At 29.9% G+C, this 19212-nt stretch overlaps 1 protein-coding gene and 1 pseudogene across 1 annotated transcript; both read right to left on the reverse strand.

Moving 5' to 3' along the window:
• Positions 1-4606: 4606 nt before the first annotated feature.
• LOC107925798 (uncharacterized) lies at positions 4607-13166 on the reverse strand (annotated as a pseudogene).
• A 3321-nt stretch (positions 13167-16487) lies between these two features.
• LOC107925800 (uncharacterized) lies at positions 16488-18750 on the reverse strand. The gene is made up of 3 exons (XM_016856518.2): positions 18061-18750; positions 16863-17694; positions 16488-16765 (listed from the first exon to the last, which is right to left on the reverse strand). Exons 1-3 carry the CDS (start codon positions 18640-18642, stop codon positions 16761-16763), a joined length of 1419 nt encoding a protein of 472 aa, XP_016712007.2. The 5' UTR covers positions 18643-18750; the 3' UTR covers positions 16488-16760.
• Positions 18751-19212: the final 462 nt, after the last annotated feature.

Genomic DNA, 19212 nt, shown 5'->3' on the forward strand with positions numbered 1-19212 from the left:
CCTTCTCGCATAATTTTGGTCAATAACAATACATAAGTAATCAAAAAAAAAAACAAAGATTGAAGGATAATAAGAAAAATAAAGGAGAAAGAGAGAAAGATATAAGATTTTTTTTTGTATTTTATCAATTTTTAAATCTTAATTTTGGTTTCAATTTCTTTTTATTGTCTTTTCCTTTCTTTGCAAATTCAATAAAGTGATTAGATAGAGGAAACAAACAAAATAATAATAATAAAACACTCAACATAGAGAAGAAGAAAAAAAGCATATAGATATGGGTTCTTCCCTTCCATCTTTTGCTTCCCCCACTTTTTTTTTTCTTTACTATTCTAGTCAAATATTGCAAGTTAATTGGATGGTGTAGAGGTCGTCGTTTCCACGTGAGATGCCAACATGGTAAGTTAGTGGGTCACTTCAGTTTTCTGTTATATCTATAACACTAGTGATTATTTTATTATTTTTTGAAAGTTGAGTAATTGAATTGAAATTAAAGTGACTATTTTGTCAGCTATCCCAAAATTAGTGACTATTGGTGTAATTTACCGTTATTTTAATTTTTTATTTTCTTTAAATGGTTTATTTCATATTCACTATGTCTTAGTTAAAGCTTCTTTGTGACATTGGCTCAAAGGCTGTGAAAAATTTGGTTGAAGTGTGATAAGTAGTGCAGTTCTTGTATAGAGACGATAAAGATTGAAATGAAACAGATGGAGTGTGATGAAAAGATGGGACTGGTGGTGGTTTTCTCTGGGATTGAGAAGTCAGATTCATGAACAAGAGTTATTTCTTAAGCTTAGTGTTTTGATAGTTATTGATATCATTGTTAATCCTTCTTAGTAAGCAACTATTGTTGGACATAAATAATGTGGGATCAAACTATTAAGAGCCTATATTAGCTACATATTTGTGAATTATTTAAGTATGTTTATGATAAAATCATATTTAAAAGGTTTACTAATTTCTTAAAAGCATAATCATTTATTCAGGCTAAATTTGAGAGAAGTGTCAATTTTGGAGAAAAAAATTAGAAATAGGCCAATTTTTAAGATATTTAGGGGAATATGTTAATTTTGGAGAGAAAATAGGAAAACATGTTTTGTTGGATGCTTTTTCATCTTCTCTCCAACATCAACCCATTTCTTTAAATTTTTTTTTTCAAAATTGGCATTTTCCTCAAATTTAACTCATTTATTTGGCTCTTTTACCTTTATAAAAAAAATTATTTCAGTTATTTATTTAAATTTTTAACTCTTAAAACTCGACGGAGTTATTTGTTAAATGGCAATTGACACATACAATAGGTCCAATTACTTCTCATGGATTTTCATATACTTGTTACGCAAAAATGGATTTGTATTTGAAATGGAGGTTATTATATAGATCATGAGCGATACGGAAATGAATTGAGTAATCTCCTCCTTTGTTCTGAAAAAAAATATTACTAGTTAGCATAGTTTAATCACTAATTCCAAAAATTTCTACAATAAAATTAGATAGATTACTAGTATAGTTCCCTAGCAATTTACTTTTACTAAAAACCGGTAAAAAAAAAACTAAAACAGGAGGAATTGTGTTCTCTTAATAGTAGAAAGAGTGAAGTAAGTACAACTGTGCATATGTCGAAAGTAAGAAAGATTATGATTGAATCTGTCAATCATTTTCAGTCATTAATTGAATAATAAATAACTACAAATGATGGAGATACTTCATTTAAATAACGAAAATTTTAACATTTGAAAAATTTATCTAGAATTTTTTAAAAATTCAAAAATTATAGAGTATTATTATAATTTTTATTATTGAATAAATTTAATAAATTTTACATTTTTTAAATTTTTTGATAATTTATATATATATTTTTAAAAATTTTAGAAATTTTAATATATTTATTTTAAAAAACTAATTAATTTCTGATGTGGCATAGTAACAAATATCAACTTTTCTATTCATTTTGAAGTGATTTAAAAAACACAAATTAAAATATTTTAAAAATGAAAAATAAAAATAACTATTTTTATATAAAATCCAAGTAGTGTTTTAAAAGGACTATGAATTTAGTGCAATACTTTAAAAGGGGAATAAATTGTTGTTTGTGGTGCAAGTGGTAAGATAAAATTAACACTACCTTTCTTCTTAGTTTTTTTTTTTTTGGTGAATTACAGTAATAAAGTAAAGTCTAAACAATTAACGTGATTAACACAACTCGATCCCAGGCCACACTTAAGATGATGAATCTCTTTAACCATCAAACCATCAGAATTCCGAGCTAGTTTTATATAAGACAAATTAAAAACAAGTGAATTTAGTAATAAAATTATATTAAAAATATATCAATATTTTTAAACCAAAGAAAAGAGCATTGCCACTTAAAAAGGAAAAGAAGAGAAAATGATGTATGTTGGGGAGAAGTATTTCAATTTTCTCTCATTCCAATCTTATCTTCTATTTGTATAATTTATTAAAAAGTAGTTATCATAATGGAAAGAAATTAAGAGACAAGATTTAGTAATGTAAGATATGGTATCCTCTTAATTCATCAACTACGACTTTTTATTATAATATTCAAATAAAATAACAGTATTTGGAAGGAAATGAGAGAAAGTGCATCGCAATAAGAGAAAGAAGGGTTAGTGGGAAATTATTCTTTATGGTTCTAAAAAATTCCTTTTCGTATGTTTGTTCTAAATTCAAGTGCTATCACCTTCTTTCTGTCTCTTATTTTTGTTTTTGAAAAGAAATTAAAAGGAGTCGACTGAGTGGGGAATTCGCTTTTTAAAAGATTTAACAAACACGGAGGAGAAAAATAATTAGGGCTAGTAAAATTCGAATCGATTTAAAAATTTTATTTTTTTTTAATTTTGAGTTAATCGACTCGAGTTGTTTGAGTTATTCGAGTTAACTCGAATTATTTATTCGAGTCAACTTGAATTACTTATTCGAGTTTCGAGTTAGAGTTGAGTTGAATTTTACAATCTAAATAACTTAAATAATTCGAATAACAAATTGGTATAAATATCCTTTTTGATCCCTGCCAAGTTTAAAAATAAGCAAATTCGTCTCTCTTCGAACAAAAATTATAAAATAAACAAAATAATTTTCAAAAATTTAAAATATTTATAAAAATTCAAAAATTTATATTTTTAAAAAAATTCTAGAAGAAATTCTAAAAAATATATAAAGAAATATAAAAATTAAAAATTTTCTAGAATAATAATTTTGGAGATATGATTCAAGTTACTAAAGTATTCTTTTATTATTTTTCTTTGAAAAAGTTTTCAAATATATATGGTTTCAAATTTATGTGCTTTAACATGAAATTAGTTATATTATAAAAAAATTTTAATTTGACATATTTAATTTTTTTAATTTAACTCAAACAATTTCACTCGATTTTATTCGACTCGGTTTGAAAAAAATTTAAATTAAGTTAGGATGATAAAATAAAACTTGTCAACTCAATTAACTCGAAATTTTTTCACTCGTTTCAATCAAACTTTTCACCCCTAATAACAATCAATTTGTCCTAATCTGTAGTAAATCTATAAGTAATGATGTAAAACTTGCTTTGATACGTTGAACAACGTTATTGAAATGATCATAAATTTCTCTAGTATGGGTAGAGAAGAAAAATAACATGCGCTAAAAAATATATTTACTTTTACCAACATTTATAAGTATCGATGAAATGCCACAAAATTGCCCCTATTAATTGCAGGTAAAAAGCTTTCGGCGAGCCTGACAACTAGTTTGTATTTGCCGGATTGACTTTTCCGGTCTATATTGCATTCAAGCAATTGATTGCCAACATAAAATCAACGAAAAGTTCAACATCATGTAATCAAAGTTAACCACACTGTAAAAACCTCCATCTATGTCACAAGCTCCAAGCAATATGGAGTTTCAATATCATGGTGTTGACACTAGTACTAGTTAGAGAGAATATCCACTATTTTGTACAGAAGTGAGAGACTAAAATAATTGTTCAGCTAAAGATCCTACAGAAAGAACAAAAAAAAGTTGGGATTTGACAGACACCTTTTCCCTTTCCGTCTTTAAAGAGTCCAAAATTGTATGCAAAAAGAAATGGAAAATTTTAGTGACCCTTTAGTTACCTCTAATTCGATCATAATCCAAATTGATTGCCTGCTTATTTGAGACAGAGTATTGCTTGATCAATAACTATTTATATTTTGATGGCTTAGAGCAATATAAAAGCCCTTATTTAGTGGTAACTCTATAAAAATTATCATCACTAAATTAAGCAATTTACATTGTAGCACCACAATATCAAAGATTGGAATTGAAGATGATCAACTGATTCCACCATTTTAAGATCATAGATTCACAATTTTATGTGTTGGTTCAAAGAGCATAATGGAGAAAATGATGAAACATACAAAGCAGTTTAACAGAACAATTTTAATCTATCTCTCAAACATAGTAAAAAAAAAATGAAGTAGAGCTGAATATAAACATATACTGAGCAACAGAATATAAGCACGTTAGAGAAAAAGGAAGTTTATCTAATTTGAATAATTTTTTGAGATTGATTTGGTTTTGGAGTCATTTAGAAATTGGGCTAAAAAAGCAAACAAAACATTGGTGATTAGACTGGCCTCACACTGGAGCTATATACAAAGCTAATCTTCTTGCTAATCTGCCAGGCATGGGTATTTCCATTACACGAATACGAATCCAGGCGTTGTGGAAGAAAGGGGCTAATCTGAGTTGCTTTCATATCATGTCGTACACCATTTCGGTTCCTCATGTCCAAAGGGTCACGATAGTTTACTACAACCTCGGCAATCCGCTTCATGGTTTTCAATGCATGGAATGGTAGAACTGAAAGCTTGAGAAGTATCAGCCTTGACACAATCGGGAAGCCTATATCAATCCATTTTACCAACTTGCAATACCCTTATAGATTTAGAATTCAAGCTAATAGAAATCAGAAATTCAGAATACATACCTGGATTCTCACAAATCAAGGGTTTGCACAGGAAATTCAGGATTAAAATATAAACCCACTAACCTAAAACAATTAAATCTCACAAATCCTTCAGGATTTGCACACAGGAAGTTCCCATTTAAGAACCTGATTAATAATATCCCACCATCTAGCTTTTCATTTTGAGCTGCAATTATTTATAGAACATGATCGCCACTGTGTCTCACTTGCATAGGGCTACAACCATGAAGCTTGATGCAATGGATATGTGTCTTTATGTTAGTTCTAACATATTTTTTTATGAGGTAGCAAATGTGAAAATATATATATATATTTATGTTTGCTTTCATGTTAGACAAAATTTTTGGATTATTTAAATTGTATCCATTTGACTTCTCAGTTCGTTGGTTAATATTTTAATCTCCATTATTGGTGTTAAATCTCAACATGAAATTCTGATTATCTTCATAGCCATGAGAGGCACCAAAACCTAAAAATTACTCGTCTTCTTGCTTGATCTTTTTGCCAAAACTGATATGGGTAGAAATACCATCAAATGAAGTGTTGCTTGGTTCACTACCAAACATGAGAAAGTTGATCTACTTTCACCGGTAACAGTGCATGTAATTCACTAAAGTCTCCAAGATGTGAATAATAGAATAATTGGTAGCTAAAGTAGTGTTGCCATTGTTCAAAATATTAGATTGAATTGATGACATTAGCTCAAAGGCTGTGAAAAATCTGGTTCGAGTGTGATAAGTAGTGCAGTTAGTCAGTGGCAGAGCTAAAATTTTTTTTTGAGGGGGTGAAATTAAATTGTATATTTTTATGATATAAAAATGTAATTTCATCGTTTCAATAGCCTATGTTTATAATTCTACTATTACTAATTTAAAATTTATAAATTATAAAAGACCTAAATTAAAAATTTACCATTTTAGGGGGAGCCATGGTCCCCCGGATCTCCCCTACACTCCGCCACCGAGTGCAGTCTTTGTGTAGAGATAATAAAAATTTAAATGAAACATATGGAGTCTAATGAAAAAATGAGAATGGTGGTGGCGAAGTCATATTCATGGCCACGAGTTTCTTGTTAAGCTTAGTGTTCCAGTAGTTGTTGATATCATTGTTAATTCTTCCTGTAACTAAGTAACTATTGTTTGACCATAAATCATGTCACATCAAATTGTTAAGAGCCTATATTTGTGAATTATTTAAGTCTATGTAAATGTTGTGAAAAATATTAGTAGTCACGATTGCTTTTGATATTGCTCAATTAATGTATTTAAAAGAGATGTTATATGCACATGTTTGTTTATGTAATTTAAATTGTATTTAGCCATAAATAATTATTAAGATATTTAAGAGAATTAATTAATATATTTAATTTAAATAAAAATAATATAATATAAAAAAATACTTTTGAATTAAGGAGTATTTTTGAATGTTTAGTAGTTAGCATTACAATTTTAGAATCTTTTGGAAAATCTAACAAATACTATAAAATGTTTTACATAAAATCATTTAAACTAGAGTTATCTATGGGTCGGATTGGGTTCTAACAAAATTTTAGGCACGATTGATAGGCCCAAACCTGGCCTAATCCAAAAAATAGCCTGAATTTTTACCCAAGCTCGACCCGGATACAAATGATAAAATCTGGCCCAACAAATTTTATTTTTTAATTTTATTTTTTAGATAAAAATTTTAAAAATATAATACACCAAATACACTAAAAATATTAAAATAAATATTTCCCAATAAATTGAAAATAAATTTTTAAAAAATATCTTTAAATAACACTAAGATAAGTGCAACTTAACAAGAAAATACCTCTGAAGTAATAGCAAAATTAACAAATAAAACAAGTGTTATATAATATTCAAACATTAACAACAAAATAGTATTAACATAATAGTAAAATAGTAGCAAAACAATAGCAAAAAGTGAAAAAAACAACGGCAAAACAGCAGGATTTTTATTGCAAATTTGGGGCAACCCAAAAAAACCTTACCTCAGGTTTGACCCATTTTCTAAATGGGCTTATTTTTTCCCAAGCCCAATTTTTTGCCTATTTTTTTTCCAAACCCTCTAATTTTTTAGGCGAGCCTTCAGGCCAGGCTGGGTGACACAGCCCATGGACAACTCTAATCCAAACAAAAGAAAATATCACATTTTCTATAAACCATTTTTTGTAAGTTGTTTTCCATGAAATAAATCAACCCTGAGCCTTAAATTAGTACTTAAGGTTTTTTTTTTCAACTAAGTACCTAAACTTGGTCTTTTTGTTCAAATTAGTAACCAAACTTGGCTTCATAGTTCAAATCAATTAAAATAAGTCATTTACTGTAAGTACTAGTTTAGACCAAAAAGCTAAGTTCAAGAACCTAATTGGACCAAAATAAAAATCAGGGACCAAATTGAACTTTAAAACCGAGTTCAAGTATTGATGGTTACTAAACTAACTATGAATACGATTAAGGCAAGCGCATCTATCGAATAATAGTATAGTTATAGTGAGTAGGAATATCGTATCCACGAGGGCTAAAAGTACTAGGAATTACCCTTTTTTTATTATTTAGCTAACAATTTGGAGTGATTGTTTTTAATCTAAAATTACTAAACTAATTTAACTAAGAAAGCAACAGAGAATGAAATACGAAAATTATCGAAGATACCAATGAGATAGACAATACCCAGGAAAGAATCCACCTAGACTTCACGTATTATTATGAATCTGAATTTAAATGATTTATTCACTTGTGCATTGAATCGTAAAAATCCCTAAATTATATTAATATCTCTTTCAAGAGTAATAACAACTGACTCTAGGTTGATTAATTGAAATCTATTTCTAATTAAAACCCCTATATATTGTCGCATTAACCCGATTTATGGATTCCTTTATTAGATTTGACTCTAATCCGGTAGATTTATGTTGTCATATTTCTAGGATTGCATGCAACTCCACTCAATTATACTATATCTACTCTTAAACAGGGACTTTTGCTCCACTGAAATAAGCGTATTAAACATGAATGAATATCCTAAAAATATTAAAACACGAAATAAACACACATAATTGAGAACAAGAATCAAGTATTTATCATGTAAATCAGAAATCAAATAATAAGATTCATCATAGGATTCATCTTCCCTAGGTATCTAGGGAATTTAGTTCATAATCCTAAAAAGAAACATCTCAAAATTAGGATAACAACAATACATAAAGAAACTCAATAAAACTTTTAAAGAAATTAAATGGAGATATTCAATCTTGTAGGAGATTCGCTTCCGAGTTGATTCCGATGGCGTTCTTCAATCTTTTCTGTGTGTCCCTTAAGTCCTCTTCTAATTGTTATTTATAGACTTTAGAATGCTCAGAAAGCCTAAAAATTGAGTTTTTCTGCATATTTGGGAAACAGGGTGCGTTATTGACACGGGATGGCACATGGGCATGTAGCCAGCCCGTGTGGGAATGCCCATGCCGTGTAGTTCCTAGAAACAGCTCTATTTATCCAATTTTGGCTCGCTTTTCACTACTTTCACTCCCAACTGCTCTCCTAAGTATAGAGACATGAATTTAAAGGATTAGGAGCATCAAATTCACTAATTTACACAATTAATAATCTAAACACACATGAAGAATGTGATTAAAACATGTTACTTTTATAGCTTATCAAGTATCTAATTAGACCAAGAAGAAAACTTTAAGTACCAATTTAAATCTTATAAATATGATGGTCCAAGAGCAAGCATTTTGAGTATACAGAGCAACAACTTGCATTTGACTTTATATGTTATTTTTTAAATTTTTAGATTTTTGTCGCGTTTCAAAATGTGGGGTTTCTATGTATCATCATGCTATTGGTTGTTAGTGTCACGTAGCGTATTTTAACAGTGTTATTGTTGAGGTACCAATGTATGTAACAAAATTAAAATTTAGGTACCAATTAAATCCAAAGAAAATATTTAAGTACCAATCAAGTACAAGTGACTAAGTTCAGGAGCAAAATATGTATTAACCCTTATAAATACTGTAACGGCCCAATTTTGTCCTGCCCAAAATCAAAAATAAATAAACAAAATATAAAAACCAAAAAATAAAAAAATCCAAGTCCACTTACAAAAAAATAGGACCCAATACATTACCCAAATTACAGGCCCAATAACACAAAACCCTGAGGCCCACAACTTAAGTTGTAATACCCCAAAAATGTTTACAGTAAGATATTATCTTTGATATAATAAAATAAGGAAATAAAGTGGCAAAAAGGGAAAATTTTGGAGTTATGTCAACATTGAGAAGTATATTATGACATATTAGTTCAAGAAAGAATTAAATCGCAAAAGTGAGAAAAGTTTTGTTGCCCAAGAGTAAATACTCAAAATTTGACGGGTTAAAGTGTAAATATGAAAAAGTTGAAGGACCAATGGTGTAAATATTTTAAGGGTGGAATGATCTAGAAACTAAGAAAAATGGATGGATTAGGACCAAATTGAAAAAGGTGAAGAATTTTTAGGGATTAAATTGCAATTTTACCAAATTAAGTGATGACTCAAGGATGAAATTTTAAAAGATCATAAAGGGTAAAATGATCAATTAGAAGAGAGAGGAAGATAATGATGATGTTGGAGATATTTTAGATTAATTAAATAAATAAATATTAGTTTATTAATATTTTAATTTGATTTTTAAATATTATTTTATTATTATTTTATTTAGTATATATATATGGAAGGAAAGATGAAGAATCATCATCTTCTCCCATGCATTCCAACGTATGAAGAGAAAAGAAAGAAAGAAACTTTCTTTTCTTTACAATTTAGTCCTTTCACAAAAAATTTACCATTTTCATCCAGAAATCAAAAGAATTTTCATATCCATCAACAGAGAAAGATAACAAGGAGACTATGGGAAGCTAGAATATCAAGTTAGATTCAAGAAATAGAAGCTGGAGGAGAGAGAAAATCAAGTTAAAGATTGAAATCAATATGACAATGTAAGAACATCAAGATTTTAATATATTTCTAAGTTTGATATTATTGAAAAAGTATGGAAATGATGTTAATGTAAAGTTTTCGTATATATGGTCCTACGTTCTTGATATGTTAGTGAAGAGAAAAAATATGGAATTAAAGCTTACTAAATCTAGTTTCTCATAGAAGAAACGGTGTAAGTAATGAAATTGTAAATCATGAGATATAATAAATTTTGTGAGACAATGTCAGAATGAATTTGGGTTCCCCTTTTTTGTGTTTGGAAAATCATAAAAAATTGAATAAAAATAATTAGAAGATTAAATTTATATGTTTAAAATCCTAAATGAGTCTACTTTTCAATAGAAATAAATGAGAACATCACCTGAATTATGTACAAAGAGATAATTAAGTTTTAGTAAAGAAGGGTCGGAACTGTTAGACAGCAGAACAGAGGTGAATTTAAAGAATAAACTGTACTTATTGGCTAAACCAAAAATTCTGAAAATTTTATGGTAAGAAGATATGTGAGTCTAGTTTCAGGGAAAATTAGCAGATCCTAATTTGGAGTTTTGTAACTCAAGATAAAAATAATTTAGTGACTATGACTCAAATGGACAACTTTGAATCAATTTACAAGTAAATAGTGAAATCATAGATAATGTTACTTATAAGCATGTTATATAAATTAAGGATGTGGAATGGAGAGGAGGAGGAATATATATATATGAATGAATATTCAGCTAGCATGGATAATTTGCACGTTTTAGGCTCAGGGACTAAATTGAATAAAAGTAAAACTTTATGGGTAATTTTGTAAAAATTTCAAAAATGACCAAATTGCATGAAATGGATTGTTTATTTATTTAAATTACAAAATTGAATGAAATTAGAACAAGATCGGGTGAAAACATGTTTTAGGGATTAAATTGAAAAGTGTTGAAATTATGAAAAATTCTAATATTTTATAGAATTCATGGGCTGTTATCAATATGTATGGGAATAATTAGGCTTAAAACAAGGATTAAAATTACAAAAATTTATTTTTCTGAGCCTAAGGATTAAAATCATCATTAATTAAAAGCTTAGGGGCAAAATGGTAATCTTGCCTAGAGCATTAATTGAATGTATTAGAATATGAAATGAATGAAAATGATGATTAAATTTATTTATAAAGATCCGAATGACTCAAATACGAGACTTGAATGTGGAAAAGAAAAGACATTGGATTAGTGAAATTGTAAACATGAACAAGGAACGAGGTAAGTTCATGTAACTTGAATTATATTCTTAAATGCTTGAAATGTTTGTTATTGATGTGAATATGATTTGAATGTTCATTGTATGAAAATTGATGAAACATTGATATATTTGATAAAAAGGGGGAAGAAATCCTGGTTGAATAGAAGGAAAATTCGATAGATCTTTGAAAAGGAATTGACGGTAAAAAGGATCTAGCTCGGACGGGTGATCCTATCCTGATATAGCCCTCCCAAAGAATATGTGGAAAATGGATTTAGCCCGGACGGGTAATCTGAATTAGGGTCTCAATTTATCTTGGACTGGTAATTCAGATCCAAGCTCATTAGAGTAATTGTCATTGCAGGGGATTTAGCCTGGGCTGATAATCCTGACAATACTCTATGAGTTTATATTACAGGGGATTTAGCCTGGGCTGGTAATCCCGCTGTAAGAAATGAGGTTCGCGGGAGTGTGCTCTCTTGCAGGGGATTTAGCCTGGACTGGTAATCCCGCTGTAAGAAATGAGGTTCGCGAGAGTGTGCTCTCTTGCAGGGGATTTAGCCAGGACTGGTAATCCCGCTATAAGAAATGAGGTTCGCGAGAGTGTGCTCTCTGAATTGGAAAATGTACGCACATGAATATGAATTGATGGACCCGAATTTGTACACTAAAGTGTACCGCTGAAAATCCATCAAAATTTCGAGAAATTTAACGGGATAAAAATAGAAAATGATAAGTACTTCAAATCATGAAATTAAACTTGAAATACATAGAAATGATAATTATTTGATATACTGAAATATGACATTGAAAATACATGTATGTGAAACTTGCCTGATAATTATGCATATTCAAAATTATGACCTGCTATTGGAATAAATATACATTGAACTTATAAAAATTATGGTACATGAAATATTGTCATAATGAATTGAATGATTTATATTTAAGAAGAAACAAGAAGAAAATGATATGTATCATGACATGTAAATATGATACTATTTTTGATGCGTTGATACAAGGAAAATTATGTGTATTAAGACAAGTAATAAATTTAAGTGAGACATGGCGAGAAAATAAGTTTGTCAATATTAAAGTACGCTAACCAATGTTGTTGCTTGAAGTTTTGGCAAGAGCCAAATTACTATTGAATGGTAATATGTTTAATTATAAGGTGCATTGGAATGGTAAGTGCTTAGATGAAAATATAATTGAGCTTATGAAAGAGTGGAAATGTTTCAGTTATGCAATTTCTTATGAAAAGATTTGTTATGTGATACGCTCGTATGAATCCTGCACCTAATTCAGAAATAAAAAAAATTCTAAAATCTATATATATATTTAGAATTCTGCGAAAAATTCCCTATGATTCTGATTTAATCCCAGTAGGTTCCTAATGAATGTTTTGGGCTTCGAGGGCCCAATAGGGGGATGTTATGATTATTTTCAGAATATGAATAACAAATGACTCAGAATTATTTAAAATGTTCAGTAAACTCCGGTAATGCCTCGTGCCCTATTCCGACAACGGATATAGGTAGGGGGTGTTACATAAGTTTTCAGGAAACTAAAAAAACCTAGCCCTTTGAGCCACCGCTCCTTGCCATGTCAGCGGACACTTCGCCTGAAGACACCCACGCCTTGAGGTCTACCGCTCTGCCATCATTGCACCAAAATAGTAAAGGCTCGACTCTCGTCGTCTCCGTTGACCCTCCACCACCACCTACAAAGAAAGAAGAACAGAGAAGCAAAAGGCAGAAATGGAAGAAAGAAAAAAAAAAGAAAAAGCAAAAAGATAAACGATTTTGTAATATATGGCTATAAAAGCCATAACAATGGCATGTAACTTGGACACGGAGAAAATACGAAGAACAAAAAAACATTAAAAGAAAAACGAAGGTGATTCTTTTATTTTTGTTTTTTATTTCAAAAAATAATAAATAAAAAGATAAAAATCTCTTTTTTTTACCTGAGTCGTTTCACCTCCCTCCGTCATCGAAGGTCTTCTCCAACATCTAAAACCCCATAACCCTTTAAGGTTTGGCCTGGGCTTCGACGGAATAAGGTGTGAAAGGCGTGCGTAAGTTACGTGGAGGGGCCGAAGATTTCTTCTTCTTTTTTCGAACAGAAGACTTGGCCTTCACATTTAGACCGAAGAAGGGCTGAAAGGGCTCGTTTTTGTAACTCTGGTAACCGAAGGCGACGGTTGCTGTCACCGATGACCGGTGGCCATGACAGGCTCTAGACGGCCTTATGGCCGGACCTTAGGCTGTGTTCAGAAAGAAAAAATGAGAAAGAAGAGGGTTTTTTTTAAAACGCGGGGGGAAGTAATTTTTTCTAAAATTTTTTACTTATAGAGGGCCTGGGTACGACGTTGTGTTGGCCTGGCTTCAGAAACCCCAAAACGACGTCATTTTGACGTGACCCAAAACCTGACCCGATTACTTAGCAGGATCCGTATGTTTTCATGGAATGGTCTATTTGTGGTCTCGGTCCTTCCGCTTTTGAACCCTTTTATAATTTGGTCCTAAGTCATTTTTTTCCTTTTAGATTGCATCGTTAATTCCAACTTGCTTTCAATTTGGTCCCCCATTCGCTGACCTTTTGGGGAATGACGCGTGTCCTGAGGTTTGGGATAATTTTCCATTTGGACCCTGTTCCTTTTCGCGCGTCACATTTTAGTCCTTTATTAATTTATTTTATCACAATTTATGCTCTTAATTTCATTTAAATTTAGGTTCAGTCATTTATTTATTTATTTTCAACCTTTTATGAACTATTTTTATTTGTTTATTATTTATTTACCCCTTTTTCATATATTTAAAAATTTATATTGTTTACATTTCCTTTTATTTGTGCATTTTTACTCGTACTGTTATTATTATTATTAGTATTATTATTATTTTTATCGTTCATGTTAACATTATGACGATAACCATGACATGGTTATCGCTATTATTATAAATAGGCACATTTTTATTATCATTCACGAGCATAATTTTTTATTTTCTTATTCCATTTATTTTTTATCATTATGACATTATTATTTCATTCGTTTTACCCTTATCATTTTACCATACTTTGCTAATCACTATGCTATCATGTTAAAATCTATTTATCAGTTTTTACATCATACCTAAATAAATTAAATATACATCATTTAAAAATTTACCTTCGTTTTATCTAACGAATAGAAAATACTTAAAACCGAGGCAATGTTCATTATTTTTAGAATTCGAGAAGTTGTGCTCCTAACTTATGGAGTATGACATCTTCCTAAAACTGAAGTAATCGAATATCCTATTTAAAATAACAACAAACAAAATTTAGGTAACAATCAAACGGTAATTATTCTAATTTTCGAGAATTAGAGGCATCGTGTCCTAACTCACGGGCCATGATCCTTCTTTTCGATTAACTCGGAATAAGGCATTTTCTATTAAATTTGATTTAGTTAAGCAATATATTAATACAAAAAGGGATCATATTTTAAATTCTCTTTAAATTTTTTATTCTCAACACTAAGACATCAAATAATCAACTAGGTACCAATTTTGGGCGTCACGAGGATGCTAATCTTTCCTTGTGCGTAACTGACTCCCAAACTCATTTCTTGAATTTTGTAGACAGAAAATTATTGTTTTAATAAATTAAACATTTTATTAAAATAATCAAATTATGAAGTGATTCGATCACACCTCATAAAAAAATTGATGGCTACTTCATTTTTATCTTTAAAATAAAAAGTCCATCTAAAATATGGAGGTTTCGGCAAATACGAAAATCCGAGAGCAAGCGTTTTCACTGTACAAACCAACAACTTGCTATTGATTTTATATATTTATTGAGGTTGTCTGACAATTATTGAAGTTGTTCAATGTGAACATATTTTATTATTTTTTGGCTGTAACGTAGACCTATTTTATTACAACACATAAATTGGTCTTTCCTTATGTCATAAGTCTTTATACTTTTCATAAATTTAGAATGTAGTTCTTTTATTTTTATTTTCAAGAATTTAATTCCTCTACTTTTTAGATTTCAAAATTCAAGTCTAGCTACTAATATTGTTAAATTTTAATAGTGTTAACAATTAGACCTAAATTTTAAAATCTAAAAAAATAGAAAGACTAAATTCTAAATTTACAAAGAGTAAAGAGACTTATGAAATATTTTAGCATTTAACTAATCATTCAAGAAGTTTTATATTTTGTATTTATATTAAACATGTACCAAAGCAAGAAGCAAATAAAAGCAAGGGCAATCAAACCAACATACAATGAAAGATAATAATAAGTTCTAGTTGATCGGTTTTTTTCACTAGGTACATTTAAATCTTGGAATAACTTCATTGGTTCTTTCTAGAATTTTTTAATAGAAAAAAGAAAACATTTTATTTCATATAATGAGCATTTTTGTTTTTTGGTATTTCATATAATGAGGAAAATAGATTTTGGCATGGCAAATGCCCACTTCTTTAGATGCATTGATGATTAAATTCAGTAATATTTTATTAATACCAAGGTTCTAAAAGAGGCCATCGACATAGTTGAAAAAGCTGGAACAAAGGTGCTAAGATAATTGTTAGTATAAATTTTCGGTGAGAAAAATCTCGAACACACGAACGAACTCGAATAGAAAAAGAAGAAATAGGACAAGACTCCAAGGCGTGTATCAAGCCATTATCTTTAATGTTATATTCGCCCCACCTATCTTCGATGTGCAAATGAGTTTCAAACAAATTAACCTCAATGATACAATGAAGCCAATGACTATTTGCGTTTTGCACTGACGAGAATAGTCCACTACGCACTCAGTAATGTATAACAAGAAACTCAATTTCTACAAAGGATTTCTACAGTAATACTTTATAAAATAATCTAATAACACTAGAAAATGAAGGAAGGAAAGAAAGAATATTAGAATTTGTTAGTGTGATTTCCAAATGAAATCCCTTTCCTATTTATAAGAATTTTTATGTCTCTTCATAGAGACATCTTTCAATAGGTGCACGTCTTTTTGAATAATAATATTTTTAAAATAAACACATAATTACTCATTTAATATTATAACTATTCAAATAATATTATTTAAATAGTTATAATTCTTTTTCAAAAATCAAATAATATAACTTTTGATTAATTACACTCATTCATTTATAGTTATTAGAACATTATAAATATTTGAAAATGTTCCAACAATAATCCTATAGGATAAGAACTTTATAATAAAAAGGGAAACATACAAAAGATCAATGGTAAAGTAACCTTTTTTATTTTATTTTTAAAGACCAATATTTGTCTTTCTAGACTGCAGTTGGAGTGTCAAAATAAAACGTTCCATTAAATGTATTTGGTTGAGAGGAAGTAGTAGATTATTCAAGTAAAAGCAAATGAACTATCTTTAAATAAAGGGTGAAGAAGGGTCGTATACCTTTCCAATGAAGAACAGAGGTGGTAGATGAAGCATTATCAGATTAGTTTAATGGCTGGTGCTGTTGGAGTTGTGATATCCTTTAAGTGCATTGTTCCATATGTTCACCGGGTCCTCATCACGGCCTCCGAGCATCGACTCATTGCGCGCCTTCCATTTACACTTTAGCATATAAATTCAACATTAAATGTATTTATAAGGCTACAATTAAAATAAAATTTAGAGAGAGAACATTAAAAATATATAGATTTCTCTGCACCTTCTGTGTTTAACTGTTCAATGGTGGCATTAAGGTTACCAGCCCAACGTCCCCTAAAATCTGTTTCTGTTAACTGCAGTTTATGCAGTTTTGGTGTGGTTAGCTCTCCTTGACAGAAGTTCTTCATTCTAGGACACTGGCTCAAAGTAACTTGTTCCAAGAATGGAAACCTTAAGGTGTAACTGCCTGAACAAAAACTTGTGAGGCTTTGTAAACAACAAAGCTCCAAACGTTTCAGCTTGCTAAACACAATCTCACATGACGTATCATCCTCTTCGCTTACAATTACTTCTCTCATCATTTCACATTCTCTTATCCTCATTGTAACAAGGCACACCAAACTTCGGGCTTTAGAAGATGTTTTAAACTCTAACATCTCTTTGCATTTCCAGACATCCAAGGTTGTAAGATTTTCAAAGAATGAAAGATCTATTCCTAAATTAATCAAACTGTCACATTTCCAAACTTCAAGACGTACGAGACTTGCACAAATATGGTCAAACGAGGAGTCTTGCTTCCAAAAATGTCTTATGTTTTTAATCACATCCAATTTCAAGTTCTTGATATTTGGGATCGTGATGATCGTGTCTTTCTCTTCACATGCATTGCTTTCGAAAGAAGCTAGCTCTTTGAAATTGCAAGAACCCAACTCAAGGCTTTCAAGATTGTAAAACCTTCTAAGGAAAGAAATCGGGAAAACAGCTGATTCATCTGAGTAGCCAGAAATTCGAAGCAATTTTATATTGCAAAATAAGTTGGCCTCATATTTGCCATCACTTATCATCGCAATATCATCACGACTAAATGAAACCTCCTCCAATTGGGGAATAACCTAAGAAGCAACAAGCAAGGGCAATGAGTTCTTTGTAGTTTTAAGTAAACGATGAAATCAATAGTTTTAAGTGATGTTCATTTCTAGTTTTAACTTCTATATTAAGCTTATGAATGTTAGATTTTTTTTATTATAAAAAGATGCAATAGAATTTGTTAACAAGTAAAGAGTTACAAAGAATTTGTTACTAAATTAAAATTTAGAATTATTAGAAAGTATCATTTAGACGGAGAAAAATATGATTTCCATGATTAATTTAATTATTTTATATTTTCAAATGAATATTTGGATGGACGGTTAAGAGGTACAAAATGATTTAAACACTGTTTATAAACTTTACCAAAAAATAGGTGTGGCAATTCATACCTTTTCAATGACGAAAAGTGGATGTGGGATTTCAGATTCTTCATGCCCAAATATCTTAATCCTCCCACACCCAGATATCTTCAATTGCTTTAATGCAGGCCATGTTGTTCTATGCATTCCTGGGTAGAAACATGTTAGGTTTGGTAGATGCCATAGCCTAAGGAAGGACAACTGATTAAATGCAAAACAAATTTCTTGTTCATCTGAGTCTTCGACACTCTTTGAGACAATCTCCTCCAACCCACACCTATTAATAGTAAGTCTTTCAAGTTGGTGAAGATCTTTGGCAATTGAAAATGGAAATAGAGTTTTCAAGCTTCCACATTTAAGAATGAATACATCTTGTAGATTTTCAAAAGAAATATTTCCTTTGCGATGCTTGGTCCAAACATGCTTCAACTTTGGTAGACGAACGAGATTCACTTCTCTTAATTGACTGTGTACCGCATATGTTTCTTCAATATCCAATCCTTGCACTTGGGGTTGGAACACTTCTTCTAGTGAAGCACAATCAGTCACTTTCAGTTTCTCTAATCTTTGGAAAACTCCCAAGAAAAAAGGTGAAAAGATGTTCAACAACATATCACATTCCTTAACATTTAACTCTTTTAGCTTAGAAAAAGAATTCGTATGAACTTGACCGTTCCATATCCTCTTTGCATTCCTCAAATGGGAGATTGTAATTTTCTCCAAGTGGGGAAAAACGACCTACATAATGATAGAAAGAGCTAATTACAATTAGAAATAAATTATATAAACATCTATTTAAATATCAAGACTTCTCAAATATATTTAAATATATATGCAAACATGTTAGCTGGGTTGTTCTTCGGATTTTTTTGGTTTAGAAAAGAAAATGAAACGGAAATGGTGTTGAATTACATTTGAAAAACAATTATTTTCTTGGAGATTAATTTATAAATCTACTCTAACGTAACATTAAATTTCAATTGCACTATATTATTTAATTTTGAATAATTTGAATTTTATTTATTTAATTGATTCCTCCACAATTTTTTTAATTCTTTATTGAATTTTACTATTCAACATTGTTTCTAAATTATTTGAAGACAAAGTTTAATGAAGAATAATATTCCTTCAGTTAATATTATTATGATAATAGTACATAATTACTAAAATCATTTAAAATAA

This window comes from Gossypium hirsutum, chromosome D11 (genome assembly GCF_007990345.1).
Source record: "Gossypium hirsutum isolate 1008001.06 chromosome D11, Gossypium_hirsutum_v2.1, whole genome shotgun sequence".
Classification (NCBI taxonomy): domain Eukaryota; kingdom Viridiplantae; phylum Streptophyta; class Magnoliopsida; order Malvales; family Malvaceae; genus Gossypium; species Gossypium hirsutum.